We start from the raw sequence: 27,932 nt of genomic DNA on the forward strand, positions 1-27,932 counted from the left end.
ATTAGAATTACATAGAACAAAGAGTCGGCTATGAACTCAAGCTTCCTGAATTTAGATTTAATTTCTAACACATTACTATTAACTATATTATGATATATCAAATAAAAATATTTGGTTTTATCAAAATAAAGCACATACTTTAGAAAAAATAATTCACATTTTAAAATAACTACAACAAATTTCAATTAAATAACATGTTCTTAAAAAATCAAATAGTCCAAAAACCTTGCTTTTGAAAAAGAGAGAGTTAAGTGTAAAATATTATCCCAAAAGATATTAAATAAATTGAATTTTTGTTATGATCTTGGCTTTACGAACTACGAAATACAGCTTCAACTTTCCCTATTTTAGTTTTGATAGACAACTATCAAATAATGCTGCACATATACTGCCCCCCCAACCCCCCCCCCCCCCCCCCCCCAATTGTATTTATTCTCCTAACTGGTATGACCCCAATTTTGTTTTGCTCAAGTTAAATAAAATTCTAATTTTTCTAAAAATACAGAAGCTTACTCATATCTTCTGATCCGCTGTTTAAATTTTTTTCTTTAATACGTAAACACTAAAACCAAGTTTGACTTACGATTTCTCATTTTAAGTTAAGAATTAAAAATAAACGTTATAAAATAAAGCTCAAACAGTAGAAAACTAAACAAAAACTCCTTACAAATGCATTCATCAAAGCATAATTGTTAGGAGGAAATGTTTGTAACACTTGTTTGCTCTAAATTCATGCTTATTATGCGGTCTAAAGTAGGACTGGACATTTTATCCGATACCCAAACACAAATCCGCACCCGGCTCGAAAAACCCGACCGAAGTAGCAAAATACACGAATGAGTTTTGTATTGAAAAAGTTTGAATACCGAACCCGATTGGGTATATCCGAAATATGAACAAGTACTATCCGAAGTCATTCGAACATATGTATACCTTAACCCAAATCTACATCTTTCATCCAATATGTAATGACTGGTTTCTCTTAACCGATTTTGGTTTAATTAATATTATAAATCAATACCAAATCACTATTTTTTCTAACCTAAATGTGTGCACATATATATGTGAATATGTATCTCCTTAAACGTGAGAGACTAATGCAACAGCTGCATCTCTCATCTTTCATCTTCTACAAGATCTTATTTCCTAAAATATTGTTCTTCTCACGATCCATGTAAGGTTTTTCAGAGAATTAGTTGTTGTCGTCATCAACGATAACCACCATAAACGTCACTATAACAATCAGAGTCACCTCGAACCATCTTGTTGTTTTTCGTACGAAAGGGTAGTTTTCATCTATGGAGCTTCCCTTGTTACTTTCGATCGTGTTACGCGACGAAAGCAAGAGAAGGAAAAGTTTTCTTTTTGCAAGAATTATGTGTTTTAAATTTTTTTATCAGTAGTTAAAAAAAATTATCAAATTTATTGTTTACTTGCTTGTTGGTCATTGGTAATGCGACACATGCTTGTTGGTCATTGGTTACTTGGTTTTGGTTTATAGTAAGACTAATGTTTCACACTTGCATTGAAATTTTTAAATCCATGGTAATCGTATGCTTTCCTGGAGACGAAGCAACACCTCTTAAGGGTAAACCAGGTGCTACAGTTAGCATTAATAAGTTTATTCATCTAATTATTAGTTTGGATGATGTGAAAGTGGTGAAGAATGCGATGAATATGGTACGTTGCTTAATAGTTTATTTTAAATAATCTTTTCATGGATTGATTTGATTGTCTCATTTTTAATTAGACGGTGAATGATGTTCTTTTTGGAATTGTGCAAGCTGGCCTTTCACGATATTTGAATCAAAGATACGGTAAGTCACTATAATTTTTTCCCTATTGTTTTCGCGTTTGAGATAATATTTTACACCATCAAATTAACTTCACTAATCCAGCAGATATGGAAAAAAAATCTAAGTTAAGAACAAAGTCTCCATGGCGTTATTTTTTTCAACCTACGTCCAAACAGAATTATTGAGGTATAAAAACTCATCTGAACTTTTCATAATTTTTGTAAAGAGTTAAAATCTAATATTATATACGTTAGAGAATTTTATAACGAATAATATAAACACAGGATTTGGCAAAAATGATGGAGAAAGGTTTAAAATCAAGATGGGGAAACTTAATTGGCTATGTTTTGTTCCCTCTTTGGACAAAGATTAGAAAAGGATATGCTTGAATATATCCGACGAGCCAAAACTACAATGGATCGCAAGAAACTTTCTCTCGAACCTTTATTTTGGATTCAGAGTCCAATGTCCTAACCGCTAGACATTTTATTTCTGAAAGCCCTTTTACAAAAAGAAAAACCCTTTATTTTCCTTTGCATTACTGAAGTTCACCATGGGAGTTTTAGGGTTAAAGATGAGATAAAAATCACCAAGACTACTATTACATTTAGTCCAAAATTCATATATATATGTAACTGATATATGGATGTATTCGGTATGGAAAATCAGGCAGTCAAGAATCTCGTAACGAGTATTTTTAGTCGCACATCAGTAAAACGTGAATTTGTTTTGAGAATGATACACTTTTGTGGATCAGCTACGCTTGAATCGATCACCTCACCACTAGTAGCGGAAGCAATTGCGCTCCGATCCGGTCTCCTCTCTGCAGTGGAACTTGAGCATCAAAAGCTCAAAGCTTTCTCTGACAACCTAACGCTCATCAGAGCCATCAACAACGACTTGCAGGTAAAAGAGATCTTTGGTATTGTCAAAGATATCCAAAGGATCTCATCTGCGTTTGTCGAGATATCTTTCTCTCATCTCTCTCGATCGCTGAATGTGGAAGCGGATCGATTAGCAAAACTCTCCCTATTTTCGTCTCGTGTATCTGACCCATCTTTGGGCTAAAAATACTTTGGGCCTGAAGCCTTTTCATTTTTAATTTAATGAGCAAGTGTTACAAAAAAAAAATGATACACTTTCGTAATAATTCTCTTAGGTTTTGAGAATTCTCTTGAAATTTGATAGCAGGAAACAGCTTCCAAATAATTATTTTTTACTTTCGTAATGATACACTAAAGTTCTCTATTATTATGATCTGGGGAAGTGGCAACGTTCATGACGACATCTTCATATTAGTTAGCGAAGGGGAAGGTAATAAGTTAGTTGTCTCAAAGAAGACATGATTACCACAATCTCTGTCAAACACTGTAAAAAGATAGAAAATGGAAACGTTTTTTTTTTTAATTTTTTAATTTTTTTTTGTCACTGTTTTTATTCTTTAATTATATGCATATATATAGCTGACTCTCAAAATTTTCGCAGTGAAGCCAACCTTTTTGAAGCTCATCCACTTTACTTGATTCAAATACTATTAGTTAAAATGATAAAAACGAACAACTTAACATCCATATGTTGTATCTGAATACAAATACTAATTATAAAAAAAACATCCGGATGCAATATCAAGATACATCTAGATGCTGCATCAAATACAGAAACAAACAGTGCCTTATTATGTAGCTAAAACATCATTATCAAAGAGTTCTCACAAAATCTTTCAACTATTAAAGAAAATAAATAAAAAGGAGAAGCAATTATCTATTTAGCAAACAAATTAGATGTACTCTTTTGGAATTTATCATTTAGTAAGTGAGTATAATATTGTGTTAAATTTATTTTTAATAAAATATATATTTTTGTTCATAATAAAATATATTTATTATATGATGAAGTTTTTGAGAACTTTATTCATTAATAATTCTGAGATTCTAATATTTATTAATTTATAAATTTATAAAAAATTAATTTAAAAAGAAGAAAATATTGATAAAATTAATATATTTAAGTGTATATTTTATGCAAACAAAAGAACAAAATTTTATGATGTTGTGTATTCGCTAATAAACTCATTTTTATTTTATTTATATTTTAGATTATTGGTTATATTGAAATATACAATATATAATCTTGATGGGGTTTAGATATTATCTGACAAAATAGCATCAAAATGTTAATAAAAATTAGAAATAGATTTCACTGTAAATAAATATAGATACTATAATATTTATTTATATTATATAAACTTCATACAAACTAGTAATTAATAATTTATGTTTTATTAGAATCATGGGCTTATAAGAAAAATTAAATATTTATTATCTTATTATTTTTTTGTCAAATTGTGTTATATTTTGAATTGATTCAATTCCGGAAAAAAATATTAATTTATTTTATTTATTAATATATTGAGTATTAATTTATAGAATTTCTCATGTATATGGAAATTTGAAGAGATAAAATACAATGCGTCTAAAGATGTTACCTTGCTAATTATTTGTTGATTGCTTGTATGTACCTACGGAAAACTATGTCATAAGCCGGAATGACTTGGGCCATAATTCATTCAAAATAACCAAAGTACAATAATGAATTGAGCTATGTTCGAGACTCTCTATATCCATCAGGAATCAAGAATGAAATAACTCAGAGTACAGTAGCTGGTTCCAGCTATCTGGAACTCCAGCAAGACACCAGTGGCTACAATCCGGGTTCTTGTGACCACCGAATCCATAGACCGAAGGATGACCGTCTTTCCTTAACTGAGACATTAATGTCACGTCCATTAACCGCGCCGGATGCTTCATGGTCTTGATAACTTTCTCCACCACCATTTCTGCTGGGTGTGGCCCTGCCGGATAGTTTGATCCCATAACCGGCTTTGTTTCTCCAATGCAGCTGCCATTACCACCTTGCTTCGACCAATCCTTTGACCTGTAATATCAGCCATGTTAATAATATAATTTCAAAGCCTTTATCAAAATAGTTATATAACATCCTAAAAAGTATATTTATATAACTGTTTTATAAGCAAAGCATAGTCTAGAATTCTAATCTTATATGATTATATCCAAGTCTTTAATCTTTATAGTTGATGTCAGCATTATCATTGATGATTTCCAGTATATATGGAATAGAAAAGGAGATGTATGAAGAAGGAACTTACCGGGCATGGTCAGGAGAGACACCTTGGAAAAACACTTTAGTTTTATAATGATCAATGTTTTGGTCAATCCACATACCCCAAGTCCTAATGGCTTTCTCATACGCCACTAATCGGTCCATGTCTCTAACCGTTACATTTCCATACTCAACTGCATCCCATCTGCACCCCCCAAATAATTACATTAGTTATATACTAATGATCTCTAGATCCTAGAAGATATACAAAATGTTTATGAAATGAAAATTTACGGTTGCTTTCTGCCGGTGTGAAGCCACCAATGCCAAGAGTTGAAGACCAAAACGTCTGCGGTTTTCCACAGCGAACCGGTTGAGATCGAGTCGAGCTTCATCACTCGCTTTGGTGGAGCTCCGACTATATCCACCAGAAACGCGTTTCTTGAGAACATAATCGTTGCATTGTAAGCCTGCAATTGCATGCAATTTATACAAACCGAACCAGAATTAATCTAAACCGGACTGATACCTTGTGAGTAAAAAAAGATATACAGTATAATGGAGTTAGAACGTTACGGGGAAGGAGAAGACGGAGAGGCCAGAAGGGGAACGAGTAATGGTGAATTTAGCTTTTGGTGAGGCGTTGTGGAGCAAACACGTGAGAGACTGCCATTGGTTTAGACTCAGTGAGTCGCCTACGAACATGAGTTTCTTCCCTTTCAATCTTTCCAGAAAATCTAAGCCGTTGAATCTGCACGTCAAATAATAATTTTTCTCAACTTTAAAATATTTCTAGGAACGATAATAAAAGAAAAAAAAATCCTTATTTAGTCCCCTTATGGTTGATTAGACATGACTAATTCTGCTTCATTCTAGACATACACTGAGACACATGCATGTGTGACAATGCTAATGACTCCGCAAATCGTTCTCACCAGATTTATGTAGCGATAATGTCTTAAATGTATAAAAATAAAAGAAGAGTAATTAAAAACCTTATGACATTGCAACCGGATGGTTGCCAACGATACTTGAGGTAATCTTGGTCGGGGCGACCATTGGACTTGCAGTTAAACTGTCTCTCGATAAAAGGGCAAGACTTGGAATCATAGAGAGGGTAAGAATTGTCGTAGACCCAACTTCCTCTATAAATATTACAAAAACTTTTGTTTGATGATAATGAATCATTAGCTGCAGCACTCTCTAATTGGTTCAATACCGCTAGCATCATTACCATGACTGCTACTACTTCGGTCGAAGCAGCACCTCTCATCATTGCAAAACTCACAGAGGTTATCAATGTTTTGGGTTGTTGAGGAGGAAGAATTGTGTGATTAATTAGATATTTTGTTTTTCTTAGTTGCGTTAGTTCTTTTATACATCAAAATTCGGTGTGACGTATATGGAAATATATACAATTAGGAACGTTAGGATTTTGTTCTTGAATTATAAATATTTTCTATATCTCTTTCCTTAAATGATGTGTTAATTTACAGGAAATGAATTGTCACTTTCCATTTTATGTTGGATTTAGTACTGGAGATTTAAAGGTCTTAAATAATGTATATGGAAGTTAATATCTGTCTACTAATATACAGAAGTTTTCTTTTTTCAACTATATGGAAATTGATATGGTCTTTATTACTATTACTGTTACTATTACTATTTCTGTTTCATTATAATTGACTAGAGATTTTTTCCGCGCTTCGCGCGGATTGTGTCTTATAAATTTATTTTATTTATAATATTATTTGTTAATTTTTTTCTTTTATATTAACTTCTTGTTTTTCCAATGTTAGTTTTTCTTAATTTAAATTTATATGTTAATAATTTTTCATTTTTTTGTTGTAGATGGAGAATTATATTTTTTATTGATGATTTTTTGTATGTGACAGTGACATAAACTTTTTGAAATTTTAAAATAATATTATATATAGTACGATTAACACATTAAAGAAGAGAAACATATTCAGACACATTTTACACAGGTTTTATATGCATAATTTTAAACATTATATATGTATATATTATAAGTTTGAAACATGTAAATGCTTTCTAAAGCTAAATACTTGTTCTGAGTTTACATAACTTATCGAAAGTTTTATCTCTTTTTAAATTCAAATCACAGAAAAAATATAAAAAAGTCAGTATAGATGGGTTTTTTGGGCTTTTAAATCAACACTGAAAAATTACATGAATCAGATAACAGCAGTTTTATAAACAATTGGATAAAATTTGACCGAGCCAAAGATTTTCACACAATATGTTCTTTCTTCTTCAAATTGGGAAGAGCCTATAGGCACAAGAAAAAAATCATAATTTTTGTTTTCACTTATATAACATTTTTTCTCCTTTACACACGGAGTTTATTACACTGCTATAAGCAATGTAGAACTCTATTCATATAAGATTCACATCTATGCATTTTGACAAAGAAGAATTTCAGCCATCTTTAGTTTCAGAATGTACCAACTTCAGTCATATACACTATATTTTCTCTATGATTCAAAACTTACAATTTTAATATATGTGTAGATTTCCATGTGAAAAGGCACGCACGCCATGTATCATTCAACCTATTACTTTTTCCAAAGTAAACACTATAATCCTCGTTTGGTTAGCTCCACAAACTAATCTCTTTGGATCAGTTTATCAAAAAATATGGATACTAATGTCAGAAAAGAATATAAACACTATCAACAATACATATTGGCACAAGAATATTTGGTTCAAGGAACATATTCCACGTAATGCGTTTATATCATGGCTGGCTTTGCGGAGAAGACTGCCAACCAAGGATCGCTTGAGGCGTTGGGGATTAAATGTCTCAGGAACGTGCGCCCTTTGTAATCTGGAAATAGAGACTCACCATCATCTCTTCTTTGAGTGCTCTTTCTCTCGCTTAATATGGGAGCCTTTTGCTGCTGAAGTTTGGATTTTTCCTCCGGCTGATCTACACTCTGTTGCAGCCTAGATCAATCAACCTCGCGTCAACGTAGATGCACATGCTACTCCAGTCATCAAGCTCTACTTTCAGTCATGTCTCCTCACCTTCATCAGTCATCCTTGCCTCTTTCGACCGTATGATGCGTGACCGTCTCCTCTCTTACCCGGTAAGTTCTTCTTTCTCATCTTCTCTACTTCTTTTTATATTTCTTGTATAAGACTTCCTTAAGGCTTTTTTTACCTTGAGTTGTTGTTGGTTGTTTTTGTTTCCTTGTTGTAATAAGTTGTTTAAAAACAACAGTGTAACCTTTTAGAAAATAATAATCTTAACATCTTACCAAAAAAAAACAACAAATATTGACTTATTTATGTGAATATATATTTTATTTTAAATCATTATAGTGGACGAATAAAGCACCATAATTTGTACAACAAATTTTCTTAGATTCACCTCATCATACTCACCATTTTACCATTTTAATTACATAATTTTACATGAACTTCTTTATCCTTCCCGGTTATTTTCTCTTTATTTATAACTACAATATAAAGTTATAAATTATATATATTATAAATTAATAATTTATTTACCCTTAAAGTCTAACTATTAAAATATAACATAATTCAATATAGATATATGATTCTATTAATAAATTAGCAGTTACAAATTTGAAATTTCTAGAAATATCAAAAGTTGTATGTTAGTTAATTATTTTCTAAATGATATTTATTTTTAATTCTTTTTAGATGAGAATATTTTGGCTGAGGTGGATAGTCTCAAAAACCTTGAATTTAGTCCCTTTTATATAGTAGGATGTTTTATGTTTATTTTTCCATGTATCTTAAAAACGTTTAAGTTTCAATGAAGAAGTGAAAAATATAAGTTTCATAACAGAAATCAAACAAAACCATTCATATTACATCTTAATTTTTATTTACAACCTTTAAATTATTAATTATGTTTTATATTAATTTTTCAAACAATAATAAAAGCTTAACTACAGAAATCTGCTAAATCTTTAATTTTAACATGTAGGGGAACAAATATAGTTGTAGAAATATTTTTCTTTTTATTTATTTATTTTTTACAGCTACAGATCTATAACATATATAATTACAAAAAAATGTATGTGTGTAGTCCAGTCCAAATTCTACATCAAATAATTTACAATGTTAGTAATTAATAACCTTGTATTTTATTGAGAGTACTCCAGTCCAAATTCTACATCAAATAATTTACAAGGTTAGTAATTAATAACCTTGTATTTTATTGAGAGTTAGGTGATCTGTATTAAAATAAAAAATCTAAAATTATATTATTATTCACATATGAATTTTAAAAATTCATATAAAATTTATTGTTTTTGAATTTGATACTTCATAAAGTATTTTGAAATCTACTGTTATTAAAATATTTGAAGTTGTGGATCTTAGGGGGTGTATTCAAATGAAAGTTTGAGGTGATTTGTATTAAAATAATAAATTCACTTTTATTCAAATATGAATTTTAAAAACTAATTTAATATACACTGTTATTTAATTTGATATTTTATAAAGCACAGTAGAAATTTTATAAATTAATACTCGATAAATTAATAAATTTCTTCGGTCCTGAGTTAGGCGATTCAAAATATGACAGAAACGATAAAATAATAAGATAATAATATTTTAGAAAATATTATGTAAATATATAGTTCTATTGAAATCATAAATTAATAATTTTTGTATATATACATTTTATGTAAGTACAAACCAAAAATTTTATTAGTTGCTTTATTTCACAATATAATTATCTCTATATTTTCTTAACATTTCAATATATTTTGCTTATATCTAGTAAAATTATATCTAAACCACATTTAAATTTTATAAAATATATTTTATATATACTGGATAATACAATAATAATAACGTGAAAGTCAATTTCAAAATTTTAATTAGTGTATATACAATAAAATCAATTATATTCTAAAATTTTACAAAAGCCAGAAAATAATTTTTTTTGTAAAATAATAACTATAAATTAAAAAAATATCATAGTCCCAACATTATTAATTTACAGAGTTTTTAATGTACTTTAAAACTTAATGTTATTGAAAATATTTTAAATTGTGGAGTTTTAAGTGATTTAAGAGTGTTTGGATGAAGTTTCTTAGTTAAAAAAATAAAAATCAAATCTCATGGGTTTTAATTGATATTCTAGAGTGGTTTAACAAAAATCACCTTAAACTCTGTAGTTTATTAAAATCATCTGAAACCTCATTAAAAGATCAATCACCTTAAACTTTAGATTGAATACATCCCCTTAAAGTTTTCAAGTGATTTTAAAGTGTTTAGATAGAGTTTCTTAGCTGAAAAGTTACAAACTTAAAGCTCATGGTTTTAGATGATATTTTAGAGTGGTTCAACAAAAATAATTTAGAGCATATTTTGTCGAAAATATAAAGTATGGAACGTAACACAAGTTTGTTCTTAAATACTTAATTCTCATTTGCATTTCATTATTTAAATATTGTTTGTTTTTACTTTGGCCATAATATGATTTTGCGGGTCTAAATATTGACGGACTTTGCGGGTTTTGAACCGGCCCGGTCAAGCTATCCCGATTTTTGTTAGATCTATCTACTGCGTAAACTTAAGTCAAATTGTTCTTAAACATCCACACGATATAGGTCTTCGCTTTCGATTCATTTGAATACCTGCACAAAAGTTTATCTATAGATTGCATATGTTTTTGAAGAGTAATCTAGATCTTCCCATAGAACTGAGATACCTATTAATCAAAAAAAAGTTTAATTTGAGTGATCATATTTTACAGTCATACGCGATAAGCCAAGTCTTCTAAACTTATGAGCACCAAAGTCTCACCCGCCGTCCAATTCCCATCCCTATATGGATCAAAGTCTTCTTTGTTTGTATGATCACCTACATCTATGTGGATCACAGTCTTCTTTGCTTGTATGAGCACCTATCCCCGTATATCTACTTATTAACGACTGTGTTTCAGGTCGGTCTTTATCGCTACTTATTATAGAGAAATAGCGTGGGCATTCAGGTATCAATCCAAATTTGGTTCGGGTATATTCGAATTTTGGGTTTTTGGAGTTACGGATTTCAGCTCCATTCGGGTATTTTTAAATTTTGGTTTGGGTTCGCTTTGAATCTTTGTGGATTCGGTTCGGGTTTTTAAATTAATTTTAAAATTTTAAAATTCATTATATACTCTCAAAATCTATAAACAAAATTTATTTAGTTTGGTTTGAATATTTGAATAGAGAATCAATAGAAAAATTTTAAGTATTTTGAGTATATTTTAGCTATTTTAGATATTTAATTGTTGTATATATTTTGAAGTGGTTCGGACAATTTAAAAGTGTCTATATTTTGGATATTTTTTTAATATTTATTAAATCTAAAAATAATTAATATATTTAGGTATATAAATCAATTTCAGATACATTCGGTTATATTTGGATCAGATTCGGTTTTTCAAATACTAATATTTTGGACTCATTCAAATATTTAATCAATTTCAATTCAGTACTACTTTTTCGGATTTTCGGATCGGATTTGGTTCTTAAGATTCAAGTTTTTTTCCCAGTCCTAGAGAAAACTATGAGAGGCCGATGCTTTTCGGATGTGATAGTCCAAAGTTAAAAATATATTTCATGCGAATTTTCTTTTGTTTTGTGTAGTCCATAAATTATTTCACAGATAATAGATGTGTTATTTATTCTATGAAAGATGAATTATCCAGAAGACAATATAACCAACAAGCCAATATCATCATATCAAAATGAGGGTTCATATGAAGTCCAAACAGAATCAGAGAAAACATGATAATATTCCAATTTCCACCACCATAGGAGTAAAATAGATAGAAAAAAAAAGAGATACATGTTTTGATTTCAAACACAATCAGAGAGCAAGAACACAACCACCACCCCTAAGAGCAAGAACCAGATGAAGAACAGAGCCACCCTCTATGTTGTAATCTTTGGCCGTCTTGTCATCAGCAAGCTGTTTTCCCGCATAGATAAGCCTGCAAACAAACACTTCAAAGAGTTAGAATCCAACAAGAAACACATGACAACAACATATGCAATCAAAAGAAGTGATTTTTATAGACCTTTGTTGGACAGGAGGGATGCCTTCTTTCTCTTCGACACGTTCCTTGATACGATCAATGGTGTCAGTTGGTTCGATGTCAATCTCGATTTCTTTGCCAGTGAGGGTCTTGACCTTGATCATGGTACCACCACGGAGCCTCAAGACGAGATGAAGAGTAGACTCTTTCTGGATGTTGTAATCGGCTAGGGTTCGGCCGTCTTCAAGCTGCTTACCGGCGAAGATGAGCCTTTGTTGGTCTGGTGGAATACCTTCTTTGTCCTGTCTCAAAGTTAACATATGCAGAGGTTAGCTTCAATACACAGTACTACTCTTCCACGCAGAATCTAAGATGAATACTGTTGATCTTTAGTGGTTTAATTCTCAAGCAATTCGAATCGAATAACTCAGATCGATTCAAGAAAGCAAGAGCTTCGTAATTGAAAACGAACTAAGAAACCCTAAATTGAAACCTGGATTTTGGCTTTGACATTGTCGATGGTGTCGCTGCTCTCAACCTCTAGGGTTATCGTTTTTCCGGTGAGGGTTTTCACGAAGATCTGCATCTCTCTCTCTCTTTCTTTTTGCCCTGAGTGTTACAAATCTTCGTCTCCTCCTTTAGTCTAATTTATCTCTCGAGCGGGTCTGCGTGATCGTGAAACATATATATATATAGATTCACTTTAGTCGGTCTCTGGTTAAGCGTTAAGGCTACGCCAAGCCTTTGTTATTCTGAAGGCCCAGTTATGTTTATTATTATTATACTTTTATCAGCTTTCTTTCCACCTTTTCCTTCATCCTCATAATACCACAGTAACATTTTGATTTGATACAATACTAGATTGTCAAAATCTGAATCTATTGTAGATCAAATAGTTTGTACAGCTCTCAGGTGCAAGTTTAACGCCCCAATAGAGAGATTTTCAGGAGAAAATATCATCAATTTGCTAGAACTTCATGTTAGGGGATAGCTGCTAGCAAAAGATCATCAAAACAATCACTCACATGAAAATATAATTTGTAAACATAGGAAGAAAGAATCATACATCGCCTCATCTTAAAAGAATCTTATACCCCACACATGCATCATTTCTCACCACTATACTAAACTCGATGGAATCTTTTGGCCCCAATACCATCATCTTCCCCATAAATATATATATATGTATATGGAAAAAGGTACTTTACTACTATCACTAGCATTAATAGATGAGACAAAGTAACAAAAATGACTCCCAAGCACTTAAGACTTCTTCTACATATGTTCGAGTGAGCCACCTTTGAGCCTCTCCATTCGTGCCTGCAGACCCGACAATGCTTTCTCATCCATTGGCAGAACCACTTGCTGTGGGTGTGGGTGTGGGTGTGCGTGTGGAGCCTCTTCTCCCATTTGGCTCGGTGGAATGTTCTGTTCGTCCACTGGTATGTTGTTATCGTTTGTTGGCATCAGCGGTTTGCTTACTGACTCTAGGCTTCCTGATGTAGCCAGTTGCATGGTCCTCATCCTTTCTCTGATTGCATCTAGCGTCCCTGGATTGATATTACTGCCTCGGATCTCGTCAGTGTATGAATCAGATTTAGGGTTCATCAGAGGCTTCACGTCTAAGGAAGGGATGTCGGGAGATGGAAGGGCTAAGGAAGAAGGGGGAGGAGTCGACAACGGTAGGCTTGAAGGCGTTCTTCCCGCAGCTGCATTCTTCTCCACCTACAAAACCGAATTCAAATCTTCAATACACAACAAAACACCTCGAGCTTGTGCTTGTCCAAGCTATTAGGAGATTTGTTACAGACCTGAGCCAACCCGTCTCTGATGTAAGTACGAAATGCTTCGCTTGCATTTTGAAGTTGGGAAAAGATATCAACCTACAAGCATTGACATGAGTTCGCATCTATGCAATTCGTATGTTGATGAGCAGAAGGACAAACACTTGAAAGGCCATATCAATTACCTTTGGATATGACTTAGTGATGTGGTAGAGATCGTAAAGACCAATGGTGGAAGTTTGTTTATCGCCGATTTTCTTGAAAATCGCCCCAAGCTCTTGCTTCAACTGAACATCAGCAGAGTTAGGAGGAGGTGAGGGAGTGTTAGCTGTTGAATCTGTCCAATGGTTTTGGCCCACAGGCCCTGTTGAAGTTAACATTCTTGCTGCAGCTAAAGTCTGTACGAAGAAACGAAAGCATTTAAATAATTACTATCGTCAGGATGTGCTCGGTGAGAAAACATCGCTTCAGCACATTTAACAAGGACTTTGAACAGGAAGCGTAAGGCTGAGATTTTACCTCAAGGTTCAGATCGATATAAGCGAGAATGATGGGTTGTGGCCTCATGTCAATAGGGACAAGAGACAAGTGACCCTTTATTGCAGCTCCCCGGAGCTTAACAAGTTCATGTAGAACAGTTTTCACCATCCTCAGAGGTTTATCATCTGCTCCAGCTCTTCTCATTGGATAAACAGAGAAATAAAAAAGAGTTGATAAGGTTGTGTAAGAAAACCTCCACACAATAATCAGACTAAGATTTGCAAAACATTTAAGTGCGCATTTAAGGAGATGTACCTCCTACGTATCTCCTCCATTCCCAGCTCTTGCAGATATACATGGATGCTCTGAAGAAGTCGATCAAGTTCAACTTCATATATTGTGCTTTGGAGAAGCTGAACATAGACAAGTAATTATCAGATATATAATACCAAACTATATGATGCATATCTTTTGGCCGATTGCTTTGGAACCATCTAATTTCAGACTAAGATTGTCCAAAAATACCTTTAATGGAAATTTTACCTTTGTAAGTTTAATAAGGCATTTAACTACCAAATCAGAGAATTTCTGATTCCGGACAGCATAAACTTCAGCCGTACCAGGTGAAGGCCATCTAGATGGATCTAGAGGACGTAGCAAGCTAATAAGGACCACAAACGATGACGTCCGATCTGCATTATCCTGAATTAAATAGTAAAAAGAGAACATCAGAGAACTTCATCGTCACATAGGAAGAAAACCCTTAGCATTGGGAGGAATATCTAACCAGGATTTTAAGCATCAAAACATTCAGAGCTTTCAGAAGCTGGCTGCCATCTTCCATGCGTGGAACTCTTTCATCCAGAAGCCAAAGCAAGAGCTCTGTTATAAGGCTTTCTAGAGTCCCTTCTTTGACAGCATGCGCAAGTTTTTTATTTTGGAATGTCTGCAGTATTACATACTTGTGAGTAGTGAGCTTCATAAACAAACCTCAGTGGCTAGAAAGCTAATGAAGAAAAGTAGCATCACTTTAAAAAATCAATTCACTTATGCTGTTACCTGCATAAGTGTGTTCAAAACATATTTGCAAGACCTCGATGAAGCTCCCATTAAGCTGACATCAAATGTCTTGGCAACCTAGCAAAAAAATAAATATATATGAATCGTGGTTAATCTGCATGACAAATGGAAGTGTAAAAGAAAATTTGTCAGGCAAACCTTATTTGCCAAGCATGAAACAAGCCCATCTGAATCCTTCACAAGTTCATCAATTGCACTCTCTTCTGGATCATTAGAAGCCTGTGCCAACTCATGACACACAACTTTCATCCCTTCAACCGACTGCCACATAAAGAAAAACGAAAATAAAAGACCAAACCAACACTTGGATGATGTCCTGTTAGTGACTAAAAAAAACTGCTACGATGTATAAAGCAATGTTCCCTAAACTGAATAAGATATTCCATAACAAACCAATCATTGATATTAAAATCAGCCCAGACACGCTATATACCTGCTCCGGAGAGCCAAACATAATGATGTCCAAAGCCTCATTCCAGTCTGCCGGTCCATTAACTCCAGCGATTGTCCGAGGTACTGGGTTCCTCTCCGGAATTTGTTCAGAAATACCATAGTTTTGCCTGGGCAGGAAAAAGATTAAGTTTACGAACAACAGAAATCTATATATGTTGAAAGAACTTTCAGATACCAGTTGAAAGAATTACCTTGGAAATAAAGGACCAGGGACTGTTTGAGAAAGATCGCCACTTTGTTCTGCCACTTCAGGTCTGGACACAAACAGAAAGTCATAAATAACAGAGAAACTAAACACTTCGTAAAATCCTTTCTGTCTCTGGCTACTAAAAAAACAAAACACTGAAATACTTTTGCGACTCTAAATGCAACATTAGGATTTGCATTTATAAGAATATGTTTATAGCCTCCACTTTCAGCTTATCGGTAATGTTGAGGACGAATAAGCCGACAAGACCGCCTTAATGCTACAAAGGCAATGCAACGCGAGGTTAAACTAAAACTTCAACAAATTTACGCACCCATTATCTCTAACAGAACGCCTTAGTGCTGCTCGTGCATCCCCAGGTCTCCCTTCTCTTCTTTTCTCCATTTCCTTGACCTGATGCAGGCAAAACGATGAAAACACAACTCACAAACAAAACATGGAAGCAGACAAAATAGTTCGCATTTGGGGCTTACTTTCCACTTAAATCTATCATCAAGCATACTCTTTTGAGCATCTGTAAGCTTCCCAACATATCGCCAGATATCATCACCTACAACAACAAGCCAAACAATGAGAAACAATGCAAAAAAAAATCTCAAGGACATGGGTAAAAAATTTCAGAATCATGATTTTCATTCTAGATGTTTATGAAACATACACGAACAAAAAGAACAGAGTATGAGATGTAAAATTGTGCACTAATCATCGTGTTGAAAAAAATACACTATCGCTTCATGCCCTACCGAGAATCTTATAACCCGTAGCCATGGTGTTCAAAGCAGCTTTTCTGAGTTCACCATCTCTTTCTGCTGTCAAGCTTGCAACCATATTCAAGTACTTCAGTAGTCCACTTATCTGCATACGAAGACAAATTAGAATTCAAACGGGAGAGAGATGTCACATAATTTGTCAAGTCTCGCTACTACCTCAGTTCCACAAGTCTCGAGTAGATATCCGATAAGATCAGTGCACTCTATCCTTGTACGGTTGTTTTTGGAACGTAAACCTTCCAAAATATAGGGATATGTCTTTGCTACAGAATATGCCTGGATAATCTGCTTCATCAGCTCACGCATTTTTTCTCTTACTTTTTCAATGTTATGCCCCAACTGCACCAAGCCACCAAGGACAGGAATTAAATATAAAGACATTGAAGCACAAGGAAATGGATTATAATAAACTAGCCAACACCAATAGAAACTAGCTTAATATAAGATGCCTAACCTTCTCTGCCAAACAAGGCAGAAATATAGCAGCTTCCGCTTCTGTCAAGCAGTATTCCTCATCCTTCAATGTGTTGAAGAGTTCTGGAAGAACCTCAAGAACCTATTCTTACCCAGAGTAAATGTAATTCCATTAGTAATGCATTAAAAACAGTGACAAATTGCAACTAGAATAACAAAAGAAACAATGACAAATTACCTTTAGCAGACAAGTTGTGTTGGATTTACATAATTGCAACACAAACCACCGAAGAAGTATATCTAGTACTTCTATAATATCCTTCGAAAGAGATGGAAGCGCCTGCAGTGAGAGGAAAAAACAAACATTAATAAAAGATAAATAAGAAAATCTAGCAGATGAATAAGACTCAAGATATATGCATTTAACTACCTTCTGTAGGATATCCAGCCCATCTACTTGTTTCTTAAAGTCTGGACTCATCAATCGTTTTTGCAAGTCTTCCCTAAAATATTTCATCATATCATTCTGCACCAACCACCCAACATTAGTTATATAACACGATCAAAAGGCAGAAGAAAATTAATCCCTCCGGCAAACAGACCTCAAGATCCTGAATCTGTTCTGGCCGCAGCTCCTCAAATTTAATTCTACGAACCACCAGCCTCTCCCTGTCCTCCTGCAGATTAAACACAAATACCAATATTTGTGTCATCCTAAATAAAACATGTGGGAAAATCTTACACCGTTGCAAAACTCATTTCACCTTATTAGAGTCCTTAGTATTTAGCAAAGACTGTGACTGGATAGCTATATCATGGACAGACGTGATTTGATCAGGTCTTGAACCCTTTGTTGGTAAGGCTCTCTTCATAAACACAAAAACCAGTCAGACGTTACGAGCTGAATACAGAAAAATATGTTCAGATGCAGAAACTTACATATCTGTTTCCTTGCTTCAAGGTACCATTAGCAGTCGATTTTGAGACCTTGGAAACACCTTTCGACACTGGTCCCGCCGTAGCTTTTGATGATTCAAATGGTTCTGAAAACAACATCGTTCGCATGAACAAAAACGAGAACGAAGAGGAGAAAACATGTTGATTCGACAACAGGTCATGGACAAGTACCTTGAACAAATCCTGGTCTTACTTTTTCAAGCACAAGCGCTAATGCTGGGCCTTGGATATTTTTGATATTCTTTTCAAGCTGAGGAAAAATGCACAGAACAAATCATAATTTAGGCTATGAATAGAACAAGCTAATCTAAGTATACCTACCGTTTCTTGTCCACTGACTCTTACGATCTCAGAAATGCATCCTTCGGCTGCTTTTCGCACATCTGCGGATTTGTCCTGGAAACATTCACACAAGCATAACAGACTGAAATTATTACAAAAAGACATAACACTGGTTAAAGCTTATAAGGAGTTATGACAGTCGATGAGTTACCGTCATTGCGGTGCTTGCAGGTTTCAGTAAATGTATAGCATCCACAAAGTCACTTAGTCCAGCAAGTTGTTTTGTCAACCAATCAAAAAGATCTTTACGTCCTTCTGCTCCCATTTTCCCATCTGTTAGTGCTATTATAATGTATGGAATCTGCATTAACAGAGCAAAAATTTGTTAGTTGACGAAATTACATTTACAACCAGAATACATGCCTAAAGTAAGATGATCGCAAACCATTTTGTCGAGATGCACAGCACCAAGCCACAAATCCAGAGCAGCCAAGGTGCATTCCCTCATGTGCTTCTTGTTGTCACCGAGACATTTCAAGACATCTGATAGAATTCCCTGAAACAGATCACTCAAGCATTTGGTAACACTGGTAGGCAGGGATATGTTACAGGTTATAAAATATTTTCAGTGCTTGACATTCACCAACCTTGCTCGCCTTCTCGACAGTTGGTCCCATAGCTGATGCAACACCTCCAATGGTAGTCAATGTTTGCATAACAAGATTTTTGTTACTATCCAACAATCGTCCTCGTAGACCACCAAATAATTCTCCTATTGAACGTGAAATGAAAATGGTGTAGACAACAACAATAACTCATGAGTAATTTTGGAGTGACAAAAAACAACGATAATGCGAAAAAAATCTTGACTTCATACCAGTTCCAGTTGGCTGGATGCGTTTATTAGCCTCTTCCAGAATTTTATTAACAGCTTCGATTGACTCCAAACGCATCTACAGAAGTTTAAAATACTCATTTTCATGTCTAGCGTTTAATATAAATTCTACAAAAGAATTGTTAGGTAGGTACTAAAAGAAAATTCGAATTCGTAGCTCACCTTCCAATCAGGACTCTCAAAGCCCTTAATAAGTTCAGGGGTAATCTTGCTACTGATATCTTCTCTAGGTAAACTATCCAACCCTCCACCAGAGGTTGATGTTGAAACTGACGTCTTAACAACTCTTTTTGGAGCCACAGTTCCCTGATGAACAGAATATAAGAACAGCACGAAAAACAAGAATTCGACCAATCAAGGCAATCCACACAAATGTACCTCAAAAGGGTTTTTCTCATACTCGGTGTCAAGTGCACTGATTAATGCAGGTTTGACATCATTAAGAAACCCTTTAATGTCTGCAGACAGAAAAAAACACAGTTTATTTTGGTTATCAGGAGACGTTCTTCTATCAAATGCAACACAACAGGAATTTGTAGCTACCTGGACCAACAAACTTGTGTAAAGCACCCAAAAGTTTGATTGTAGCATTTCTGGTGGCAGCTGTACTAGATTGCAACCCAACATCCTTACAAAAATCTATTAAGTCCTGTCAAATAGACAAAAAAATATTCCTTTGTCAAGTAAGAAAATAACCTAGATACTGCAGTTAAACTAACCCAGAAATTGGGAGCTAGAAACTTCAAGTTATAAAAAATTCAAAACCTTAAGTTTCAAAAGTGAGACGCCAAAGTCATCAACTGCCGAAACCATCCATAACAAGCCTTCACTAAGAACCTTGGGGTTCTTGTGCCCGTTCATGATTTTGTAAAGCTACAAGCAAAATACCATAATTATCATTCTGTTCTAATTAATCTGTAAGCCAAAGAACATTGATCAAAGCAGCACCTACCCTCTCAAAAACAAATCCAGGACCAACTGCTTCGCAGAAAGCAGTAAGACACTTCATAGCAGAGGCTCGTGTCTTTATATCTGCAACTCGTTCACTAGCGCCTGCGAATTAGTAGAGAAAACTCAGGCAAATGAGCTACGAACTAATACTTCAGATAATAACAGAACTGCCCTCAGAGTATAGCAATCATCAAATGAAATTAGCTTTTTCGTTATATGACACTTACCCGTAATGCAAAGTACGACACACTTCTTAGGAAACTTTGCCGCAGTCGAAGATATGTAGGTAATAATTTCAATGACCTGTTGTTGAACCTGCATTTCCAAGTAATATGCTCATGTGAACTTCTCAGAATTATGTTAGGGGAACAATTCTAAGACGTACAAATAAAAAGATTTGAGATGGAGTTGAAAGTACACCTGCACATTTTTATCATTCCAACCAGGAACTGCACATAACAACCGAACCAAGATCTCCACCGACTTGTCTAGTTCTTGAAGTCCTTCGATCTCTTCTTTCAAAGACAAAGTTGCTGCGCGGCAAAGTTATGAAAAAATCACCAAACTGGCAAATACTTACAAACCAATAAACGATTTATCTTATGTGTAGTAAAAACGAGTTTAATCACTCGAGCAAAACTCAAAATAAAAGAAAAAACATAGAACTAAATAAAGGAGTCCTCAAGACATTCAACAAACCTTCAAGTCTTTCTTTCCATACAGAGCTCTTCAACTGAGAAATAGTTTCTGTTTTTACAAGAGAACCTAATCTGTTTTCAATTTCTTCAAGACCCATCTCAGCAGGCTAAAATTGAAAAAGAAGAATTAGATGTTAGCATCTTCAAGAGTCACTGTCATAACAGGTTTTGTAAAGAAGAATCTAATTTTATAAGTATACTAACTAATATATACCTCAACATCTTCAGGAGGTTCAACAGATTTTGAACTTTCATTCCGTACAGCAGCATCTTTTTTGCTTCCACCTGTTTTGGCAGTCCCAGCCTTCTTGCTCGCAGGCTATAAAAATCAGCATTTAATGGGAGCACATGTATTTAGACAACAAAGTAAAACAAATCTCTCATCAAGTCCCTTTTCATTATGTTGTTGACCAGGGGGTTAACTTTCAAGTCATGGTGGAATTGAGGAAAAGAAAAGTATTGTAACTGAAACCCCCAGAAAATTGCAAGGTGAAACCGTAACAGCAAAACAAAAAAAAGAATGTAAGAAGAAACTCACAGCAGAAAGAGCAGGTCTTTTCCCGCTCAGCATGCTTGCTGCTGATTTCCTTACAACGGGTGCTTCTGAGTTCTGCATAAATTGTTGAAGTGGCATAACTACGTGAACGGATATAAGACATAAACTCATCTCTGAAAAACAGGATGGCATTTAGTACTAACTGGGTCAAACATCCCATCTCTCAACATCCGAGATGGCTTGGCTTACCCTTCTCCCATCATAAGGAAAAAATAAGAAGTATTTACAGAACTAAGTGCGAAGTAACACTGGAGATCTGAATAGGAACTTACCACGGTGGCCGTGCCCCCAACTGAAGACTGAACTGTGACTTTTATAAGAAAACAACATCCAATTAGAATGGGAAGTAAACCACATGCAAAACTTGTTGTTCAGCTTAACAGCTGTGTGGAATAGAAGTCTACATACCTGAGCTTGTACTAGCTGATTCACCACCAGAGCTTGCAATCATTTCTGAAAGTTTCTTTCTTCTAACATCATCAAGTTTTTCCAACGACTTTTCCAAAGGTCTCATACCTACAGACTAACATAACCAAAAGATAACATATAAGGAATAGAAATACGTGAAGTACAAGAGTCACTTATCCACATATTCTGACGATAAAGAGAATAGGTTGCTGTTCATCCACAATATAATATTTATACCTTCGCTATTGCAGCCAAAGCCGAAAATGATGCATCCCTCACATCAGGAGTTCCATCATTGAGACACTACATCATTACGAATTCCAGGCATTCAATAAAGTATAAGTTCAAATAATATATCATTTTTCGACGGAGAAGTGGTAACAGCGATCAAAATTCAGCCGCACTAATACTGCAACATTTCTCACGTTATTTGTCCTTTCATCACTAGGCTGTTGCATATAACCATGCTTGCATGATTGAGCAACTTTTTGCTATTATCTAACAGTACCATGCTTCTGTTAACTGAAAGTGAATTTAGGAGCCATTAGGCACAAAAATACTAACCTCCATACATAATGGGACATATTCTTTGTGCGCCTTTAGAATAAGAGCCTTGTTACTTGTTTCAAGGCAGAAAGTCAACCAATTTAAAGTTAAAGAACGCACAAGCGGCACTTTGTTTTTCACTGCGGTCTTTACATCTGCAAAGGAGAGCAAAATTAATTTAAAAACTGATGAAATATAGAAATGTTTAAACAAATCGGTCGCCAAACGTCTGAATAACAATATAAGTATCTCAACACAAGATAATCATAAGCAAATCAATAGAGCTTCATAATGTAATCCAAGATAAAAATGACCCTTGCCTTCTATAATGTCAACAAGATTTAAACATCCAGCTTTGTACATTGCTTGTAATGTTTGTGTAAGTGCCTCTGCGACTGTTGGCTTTTTCTCTTTCAATTTTTCCTGTTAAGGAACAAAAAGCCACCAAGTTTAAGATCAAATGATGGACTAAAACCCAGTCAGAAACCTAAGCCCAATTTTATCTGAGGAAAGAATATTTATACTCCAAAGACTGAATCAATCTTCCAGTGATAATAATTTTGGATAAACGATTCTACAAGACTCACAAGTAAAACAGGTAGCATGAACCGTGAACTAGCGGAGAAATGTGTTCTTAATCCACGTGCAAGATTTCCAATGGCCTGAATAGCTTCCACTGCAACAGCTAAGTTCACATCGGTGATAAGCTGCGATTATAGTTAATTACAAATACTATCAAATCGCACGTATAAATAGGTGAGCAGTAATAAACCTCGAAATACAGCAGCATCTACACACTAAAACTGTGATCAGCAAACATTTTGCCATGAACTTCAAACTACAGATTAATCAATAAGCACTATGTTTGCAGAATGCATCATCACCAATCAGATAATACAGCAAGGGAGCTAAAACATACAAAGATTTATAATACAAAAATAACAAATAATGGCGCCTAAAGTTCTTATTGTGGAAAGTTTACCTTCTTTAAGGTCCGACAAATTTCTGAAAAATCACCGGGAGCTATCTTTTTCGTCGAAGCAAGCTTTGTTAGCTCTGCAACAGCCTCCTTGCGTTCTAACCACTTTGTTTTTTTCTAAAAGAGAGGCAAACGTAATTTATGTAACGTGTGACATGCAATCAAAAATGCAAAGTGAGTAGTATCTCATAGAAACTTCTTTCAATAGAGAACCATCGCAAGAAATGGAGCATAAAATATGACAATGTGGCATTAAGAATCCACCACTCACCACTCCTTCCCAGAACCCAGACTTTTCCAAAGGAGTCAAAATATCCACAGGATCCATAAGATCGTACTCATCTATTTCCTGGGGCGCTGATCGTAATGGGTCGATAAAAAGAATTAACGTTAGCAGCTTTCTCAAAATTACTTAATGAAGAAACAATTCATTGAAGTACAAGCTACATACCATCAGCAACAGGTTCTTCAGTGGGCCCATTACCAACCACATCAGAACTAGCTTCTGCCTCTGGCTCTTTATCTTGTTCAGATCTTGAAAGCCAAATACATAAATATTTTAATTCCAGCTTTTCAATAATCATGCTAGTAGCTTCTTGAACTAACAAAATTCACGAGGCGAACAAAGTGATCATGAATCGAATAAGACTCATGTATAAGAATTTAATTATCCAGAAACTTTACAAAGCAAATTGAAAACATTCACAAATCATAAGCTTCATGAAGATAAAACTGGATCTAGTATGTGGTAGTTACCTTATCTTTCGAGAAGGCTTAGCACCCCCTGAAACATTGGCAAGCTCAGCCTCCAGCTCTTTTTTCTTACATAATAACAATAAAATCGAATATAAAGGAAGATTTTACAAAGATTATAGTTTACAAACATTTTTTGCATAACTCTAAGAAGGCAATCGCAAGTAAAAATTTCAAGCATAAACAGATTTTCAGCCAAGGGTGTTGTTCTGATTTGTAAACTATCTTCTATATGTTCTGACTAGAAACTCATATTTCAGTTTCCAACTCCACAAACAAAAGCAATTTTAATCCAGTTCATATCATCTTGGCGAAACGGCTAAGCTGCAAACGTACAGATCAACATAAATCTTACCATTGTATCCCTCATTTTCTCAAACAAAATAGATTTTACAGGGTCTTTTCCAATCCAACGGCATAGCTCAATAGTCACCCCTTTGGCAGATGCACGGACATTCTGATCTTGATGATCGAAAAGTTCAGGAAGCATTTTTAAAATCCTTTTGGGTGGAATAATCTTCGATCCAAACTCACTAAAATAGAAAAATAACTAGTGTGTTATTTCAGATCAAAGATATAAAGAACCAGTGCATAAAACTAACTAGAACTTGAAAACAGACCTGATAGCAAGAAACATAACGTCTACTGCAGGTACCACAGCCTTTGCAACTTTATTCTTTATAGCTTTCTCCAATGTATCCTACAATCATGCCAAATATGTTAACTTGTATACGTACGATGTTCTCCTGATACGACACAACTCCCAGAAAATATCTTCTTGACATTTGAAAAAATCAAAATGACGGAAACGATGCATATTAAGTGGAGTTATCGCCTTAACCGGGATCTTAATTAATACTCGGGCCAAAAATTTAAAAATGCTGCACGAAATAATATTTAGAACAAAACACTTTAGTAGGCATCTTCAAGACAACACTGAAGAAGGTATCCAGATCTATTCTTCCTACAGAAAAAAACTATGATTGTGGGAGAGATGACCCTAAACAGATCGAGACACAGTAACAAAAACTCAAAACTGGAAAGGCTAATTAGTGGAACAGACCACATAAGATTCCGTTTCTTGACCTTAAATACAGAAAGCTGAAGACAATATGTCAGCCATAATTTTGGAAAATGCTCCTTTCTTATTCCGTCACACTAGAACCTAGCACAACACAGAACTGGGCAACAGAGCCACATGGTTGCATTCTGGGTCATAAAGCACTATCATTTCTATGTCAGCTCACCTATCTAGTTTTCAATACACCAGCATCGTCAATCTATAGCAAGCAATGCTTGTTGACTAGATGGTGAACCCCTATGTAACTAGATAGACCTTTCAGAACGAAGAATGAGTGGCATACCAGAAAAACATCAACAGCTTCTAATTCCACCCAAAGCAAGAGAGCATCCTGCGCCTTCTGCACAGTCTTGGGCCGACCCGTGAGACATTTAGCCGCAATGGCATCACATACTTCCTTAGCATACCTTCAAAACCAGAAACAAGCTATAAATAACATTCACATCCAAACAACCACTTGCTCTGCCGCTTTTCAGAAACCATACCTCCCAGCGTCTGCATCCGCTGCCTTCAAAAACGCAACCAAAGCATCAAGCGCCTTCTCTTGCACCGGCGCATTCGAATCCGCCACCGTCTTTCTAAACAAGTGACCTGCAAAACAGAAACAAATCAGAAATCGAACTTCACATTCGCAGATCCGCAGCGAGACACACCGCCACAGTCAGATCTGAGCCTCGAAAAATCAAAAACCCTAACTCACCGAAATCGCGGAGGCGAGGGTCCTTAGGATCGGTGATAGAATCGCAGACGGAAGCTAGGTCGACGTTGGCCTCGTTCCTAACTTTCCAGTTCTTGTGCGCGAGGCGATCCTCCCATGGAAGCTTCTTCGCTTCCTTCAATATCTTCTCGTCCTCCGCCATTTTCTCACAAAATCAATCAATCAATCAAATCTCCGCCGATGTTATCGATCTATGTACCAGACGTCTTCGTATCGTCTCCGTTAGATTTTTTCTCTCTCTTTTCAAATTTTTTTCGTTGCTCGTCTTGTTCGTGCCGTCAAGAGAGAGAGAGGAGTTTTGGTTTCTACGTTTAAATCGGCGGTGTGATTTTTTTATCAAAATATTTCACGCGACTAGATATTGAAAGTGAACCACGCGCGACTAGTTCGAATCTTCTTAACGAGTGTTTTCTTTCCACGTGGAAATATGGGCCTTTTAAAACTATTTTAGGCCACCACCGAAAACAAATTTTTCCTATTTTTGCCGCACTGATTTAAATTTTTTATTTATTACAAGAAAATAAATTTGTACTTTTGGTTTCAAAAGAAAATTTGTACTTTAAGTTGAAGAGGGTTTGTTGGTTTATAAATCTTATTTCTTATTAATCTAAATTGTGTAATAGTTCATCGATTAGAATATGTTATAGAAATTTATAAGACATTTTAGAAAATAATTTTGCCATAGCATTTTAGAAAATTAAATATGATTATATATCATTGGATCATTAATCATTAAATGCTATTAAATTGTATTAAAATGATGTGATATTCGCTCAACAATTTATAAGTACTAATAATTAAAATATTGAAAATTAAGTATTATGAATTTGATAGATTTGGGTTTAAAATTCAAAATCCAAAGATTCAAAATCTGAGTTACTCTTAACTTTTTATTTTATCATCTAATCTATTAATTTATGGTCCTATTTTTTATCCATTTAATTAAAATGTAACTTATTTAGTTATTTATATTAAATTTTAATAATACTTTAAAAATATAATGCATTAATTAATTTCGTAATTAAAAATATAAAATTATTATAATTAATGTTAATTAAACTTGTACCGTGAAATAAAAATAATATTATTTTATAAATTTATGATTATAATTTATATTGTATTAAAATAAGTGTTCTATGAACTTAATATTAAAAATATATCAAATTGGTAGATTAACCTACTTCAAAAAAAATCATTTAAATAAATTTATCATTCATTGATAAAACATCTTAAACTATATAATTTTTTATACAAAAATAAAATTAATTAACATATGTCAATTTTTTTTACAACAATATATTTTCCTTTTGTTTATTTTGAAACAAAAAACAATATTTTATCTAAAATGATTATATACAAAATATAATAGTACATAACTAACATTTATTTCATTTATTATTTACAAACTATGTTACTAGAAATTTTTAAATTTTATAATTAATTAAAGCTATTAATGACAAATTAATTTTCATTATAAATTAAATATTTATTTTAATTATAATCTCTGGAGAAAAATATTTTTTAAAAATTATAAAAAATTCAATTATATTGTAATAAAAAAATTAATTGATTTAGTAACAAAAAAAATTCAAAAATCATATAATCTTCCAAACTCAAAAATAGTTGTGTGATATTCCAAATTTTCTTGACCAAGTATACAAACTGAAAAATAAATATTAAAAATTCAAAATGATAATATTCCAAATTTTATAAAAGATAAAATCATAGATGCTAAAATATATTTTTTATTAAAGTAACATGAAAAAACAAATTAAGTTGTAAGAATCAAAAGTAATATAATATTTTGAAATCTTAATATAATAATTAAAATCAGAAAACTTAATACCATAACATCCAAAAGTATCCTATATTGATAAAATCTACTAAAATAATATGACAAATACTACTATATTTTCGCAAAAACCAAAAATGATCGATGTTCAACTATATTTTCTTAAACACAATGTATA

At 33.8% G+C, this 27,932-nt stretch overlaps 3 protein-coding genes and 1 long non-coding RNA gene across 6 annotated transcripts; 1 reads left to right on the plus strand and 3 right to left on the minus strand.

The window, feature by feature from the left end:
- Nucleotides 1-985: 985 nt before the first annotated feature.
- Nucleotides 986-6,599, minus strand: LOC103867337 (protein trichome birefringence-like 43). Its single transcript, XM_009145390.2, has 5 exons — nt 5,912-6,599; nt 5,493-5,667; nt 5,211-5,386; nt 4,963-5,121; nt 986-4,730 (listed from the first exon to the last, which is right to left on the minus strand). The coding sequence occupies exons 1-5, from the start codon at nt 6,190-6,192 to the stop codon at nt 4,427-4,429; spliced, it is 1,095 nt and encodes a 364-aa protein (XP_009143638.1). The 5' UTR covers nt 6,193-6,599; the 3' UTR covers nt 986-4,426.
- A 2,081-nt stretch (nt 6,600-8,680) lies between these two features.
- LOC117134055 lies at nt 8,681-11,806 on the plus strand. Its single transcript, XR_004458165.1, has 2 exons — nt 8,681-9,034; nt 9,106-11,806. It is a non-coding gene; the product is annotated as an uncharacterized LOC117134055 (long non-coding RNA).
- LOC103867338 (ubiquitin-NEDD8-like protein RUB2) lies at nt 11,627-12,711 on the minus strand. The gene is made up of 3 exons (XM_009145391.3): nt 12,443-12,711; nt 11,992-12,251; nt 11,627-11,904 (listed from the first exon to the last, which is right to left on the minus strand). Exons 1-3 carry the CDS (start codon nt 12,533-12,535, stop codon nt 11,781-11,783), a joined length of 477 nt encoding a protein of 158 aa, XP_009143639.1. The 5' UTR covers nt 12,536-12,711; the 3' UTR covers nt 11,627-11,780.
- Nucleotides 12,712-12,954: 243 nt separating this feature from the next.
- On the minus strand, nt 12,955-26,280 carry LOC103867339 (protein MOR1). Of its 3 annotated transcripts, none has more exons than XM_009145393.3 (52): nt 25,945-26,275; nt 25,730-25,835; nt 25,528-25,651; nt 24,784-24,863; nt 24,519-24,696; nt 24,167-24,231; nt 23,862-23,944; nt 23,682-23,767; nt 23,414-23,527; nt 23,019-23,138; nt 22,752-22,854; nt 22,450-22,586; nt 22,123-22,188; nt 21,886-22,000; nt 21,750-21,781; nt 21,460-21,531; nt 21,136-21,240; nt 20,923-21,028; nt 20,644-20,756; nt 20,451-20,538; nt 20,225-20,325; nt 20,038-20,145; nt 19,816-19,921; nt 19,651-19,730; nt 19,435-19,578; nt 19,255-19,330; nt 19,025-19,149; nt 18,823-18,933; nt 18,589-18,738; nt 18,417-18,491; nt 18,267-18,345; nt 18,078-18,181; nt 17,903-18,004; nt 17,741-17,815; nt 17,569-17,664; nt 17,377-17,478; nt 17,179-17,280; nt 16,881-17,063; nt 16,698-16,809; nt 16,428-16,504; nt 16,268-16,347; nt 15,938-16,000; nt 15,727-15,853; nt 15,432-15,554; nt 15,273-15,350; nt 15,001-15,159; nt 14,757-14,915; nt 14,529-14,626; nt 14,253-14,409; nt 13,919-14,131; nt 13,761-13,832; nt 12,955-13,674 (listed from the first exon to the last, which is right to left on the minus strand). In XM_009145393.3, exons 1-52 carry the CDS (start codon nt 26,102-26,104, stop codon nt 13,225-13,227), a joined length of 5,940 nt encoding a protein of 1,979 aa, XP_009143641.2. In that variant the 5' UTR covers nt 26,105-26,275; the 3' UTR covers nt 12,955-13,224. The 3 variants fall into 3 exon arrangements, 2 of the variants coding, with proteins under 2 accessions (XP_009143641.2, XP_009143640.2); XM_009145392.3 differs by having other exon boundaries at nt 21,750-21,787; XR_632634.3 differs by lacking the exons at nt 12,955-13,674; nt 13,761-13,832; nt 13,919-14,131 and having other exon boundaries at nt 14,248-14,409; nt 14,834-14,915; nt 21,750-21,787; nt 25,945-26,280.
- Nucleotides 26,281-27,932: the final 1,652 nt, after the last annotated feature.

The sequence above is a fragment of the Brassica rapa genome, chromosome A05 (assembly GCF_000309985.2).
Source record: "Brassica rapa cultivar Chiifu-401-42 chromosome A05, CAAS_Brap_v3.01, whole genome shotgun sequence".
Classification (NCBI taxonomy): domain Eukaryota; kingdom Viridiplantae; phylum Streptophyta; class Magnoliopsida; order Brassicales; family Brassicaceae; genus Brassica; species Brassica rapa.

Bases quoted from the DNA above. Each gene is read 5' to 3' on its own strand.
- LOC103867337 (XM_009145390.2), bottom strand. From the start codon at position 6,192: ATGATGAGAGGTGCTGCTTCGACCGAAGTAGTAGCAGTCATGGTAATG. The intron at 5,668-5,911 runs GTTTTTAATTAC...TTTGACGTGCAG, and splicing joins TCCGGTTGCAATGTCATAAG to ATTCAACGGCTTAGATTTTC. The intron at 5,122-5,210 runs GTAAATTTTCAT...TGGGGGGTGCAG, and splicing joins CACACCGGCAGAAAGCAACC to ATGGGATGCAGTTGAGTATG.
- LOC103867338 (XM_009145391.3), bottom strand. From the start codon at position 12,535: ATGCAGATCTTCGTGAAAACCCTCACCGGAAAAACGATAACCCTAGAG. The intron at 12,252-12,442 runs GTTTCAATTTAG...ACTTTGAGACAG, and splicing joins ATGTCAAAGCCAAAATCCAG to GACAAAGAAGGTATTCCACC. The intron at 11,905-11,991 runs GTCTATAAAAAT...GTTTGTTTGCAG, and splicing joins ATCCCTCCTGTCCAACAAAG to GCTTATCTATGCGGGAAAAC.
- LOC103867339 (XM_009145392.3), bottom strand. From the start codon at position 26,104: ATGGCGGAGGACGAGAAGATATTGAAGGAAGCGAAGAAGCTTCCATGG. The intron at 17,479-17,568 runs GTAGTTAAATGC...CTCTCACTGCAG, and splicing joins GGCTGGATATCCTACAGAAG to GCGCTTCCATCTCTTTCGAA. The intron at 14,410-14,528 runs GTACATCTCCTT...TCCAATGAGAAG, and splicing joins ATGGAGGAGATACGTAGGAG to AGCTGGAGCAGATGATAAAC.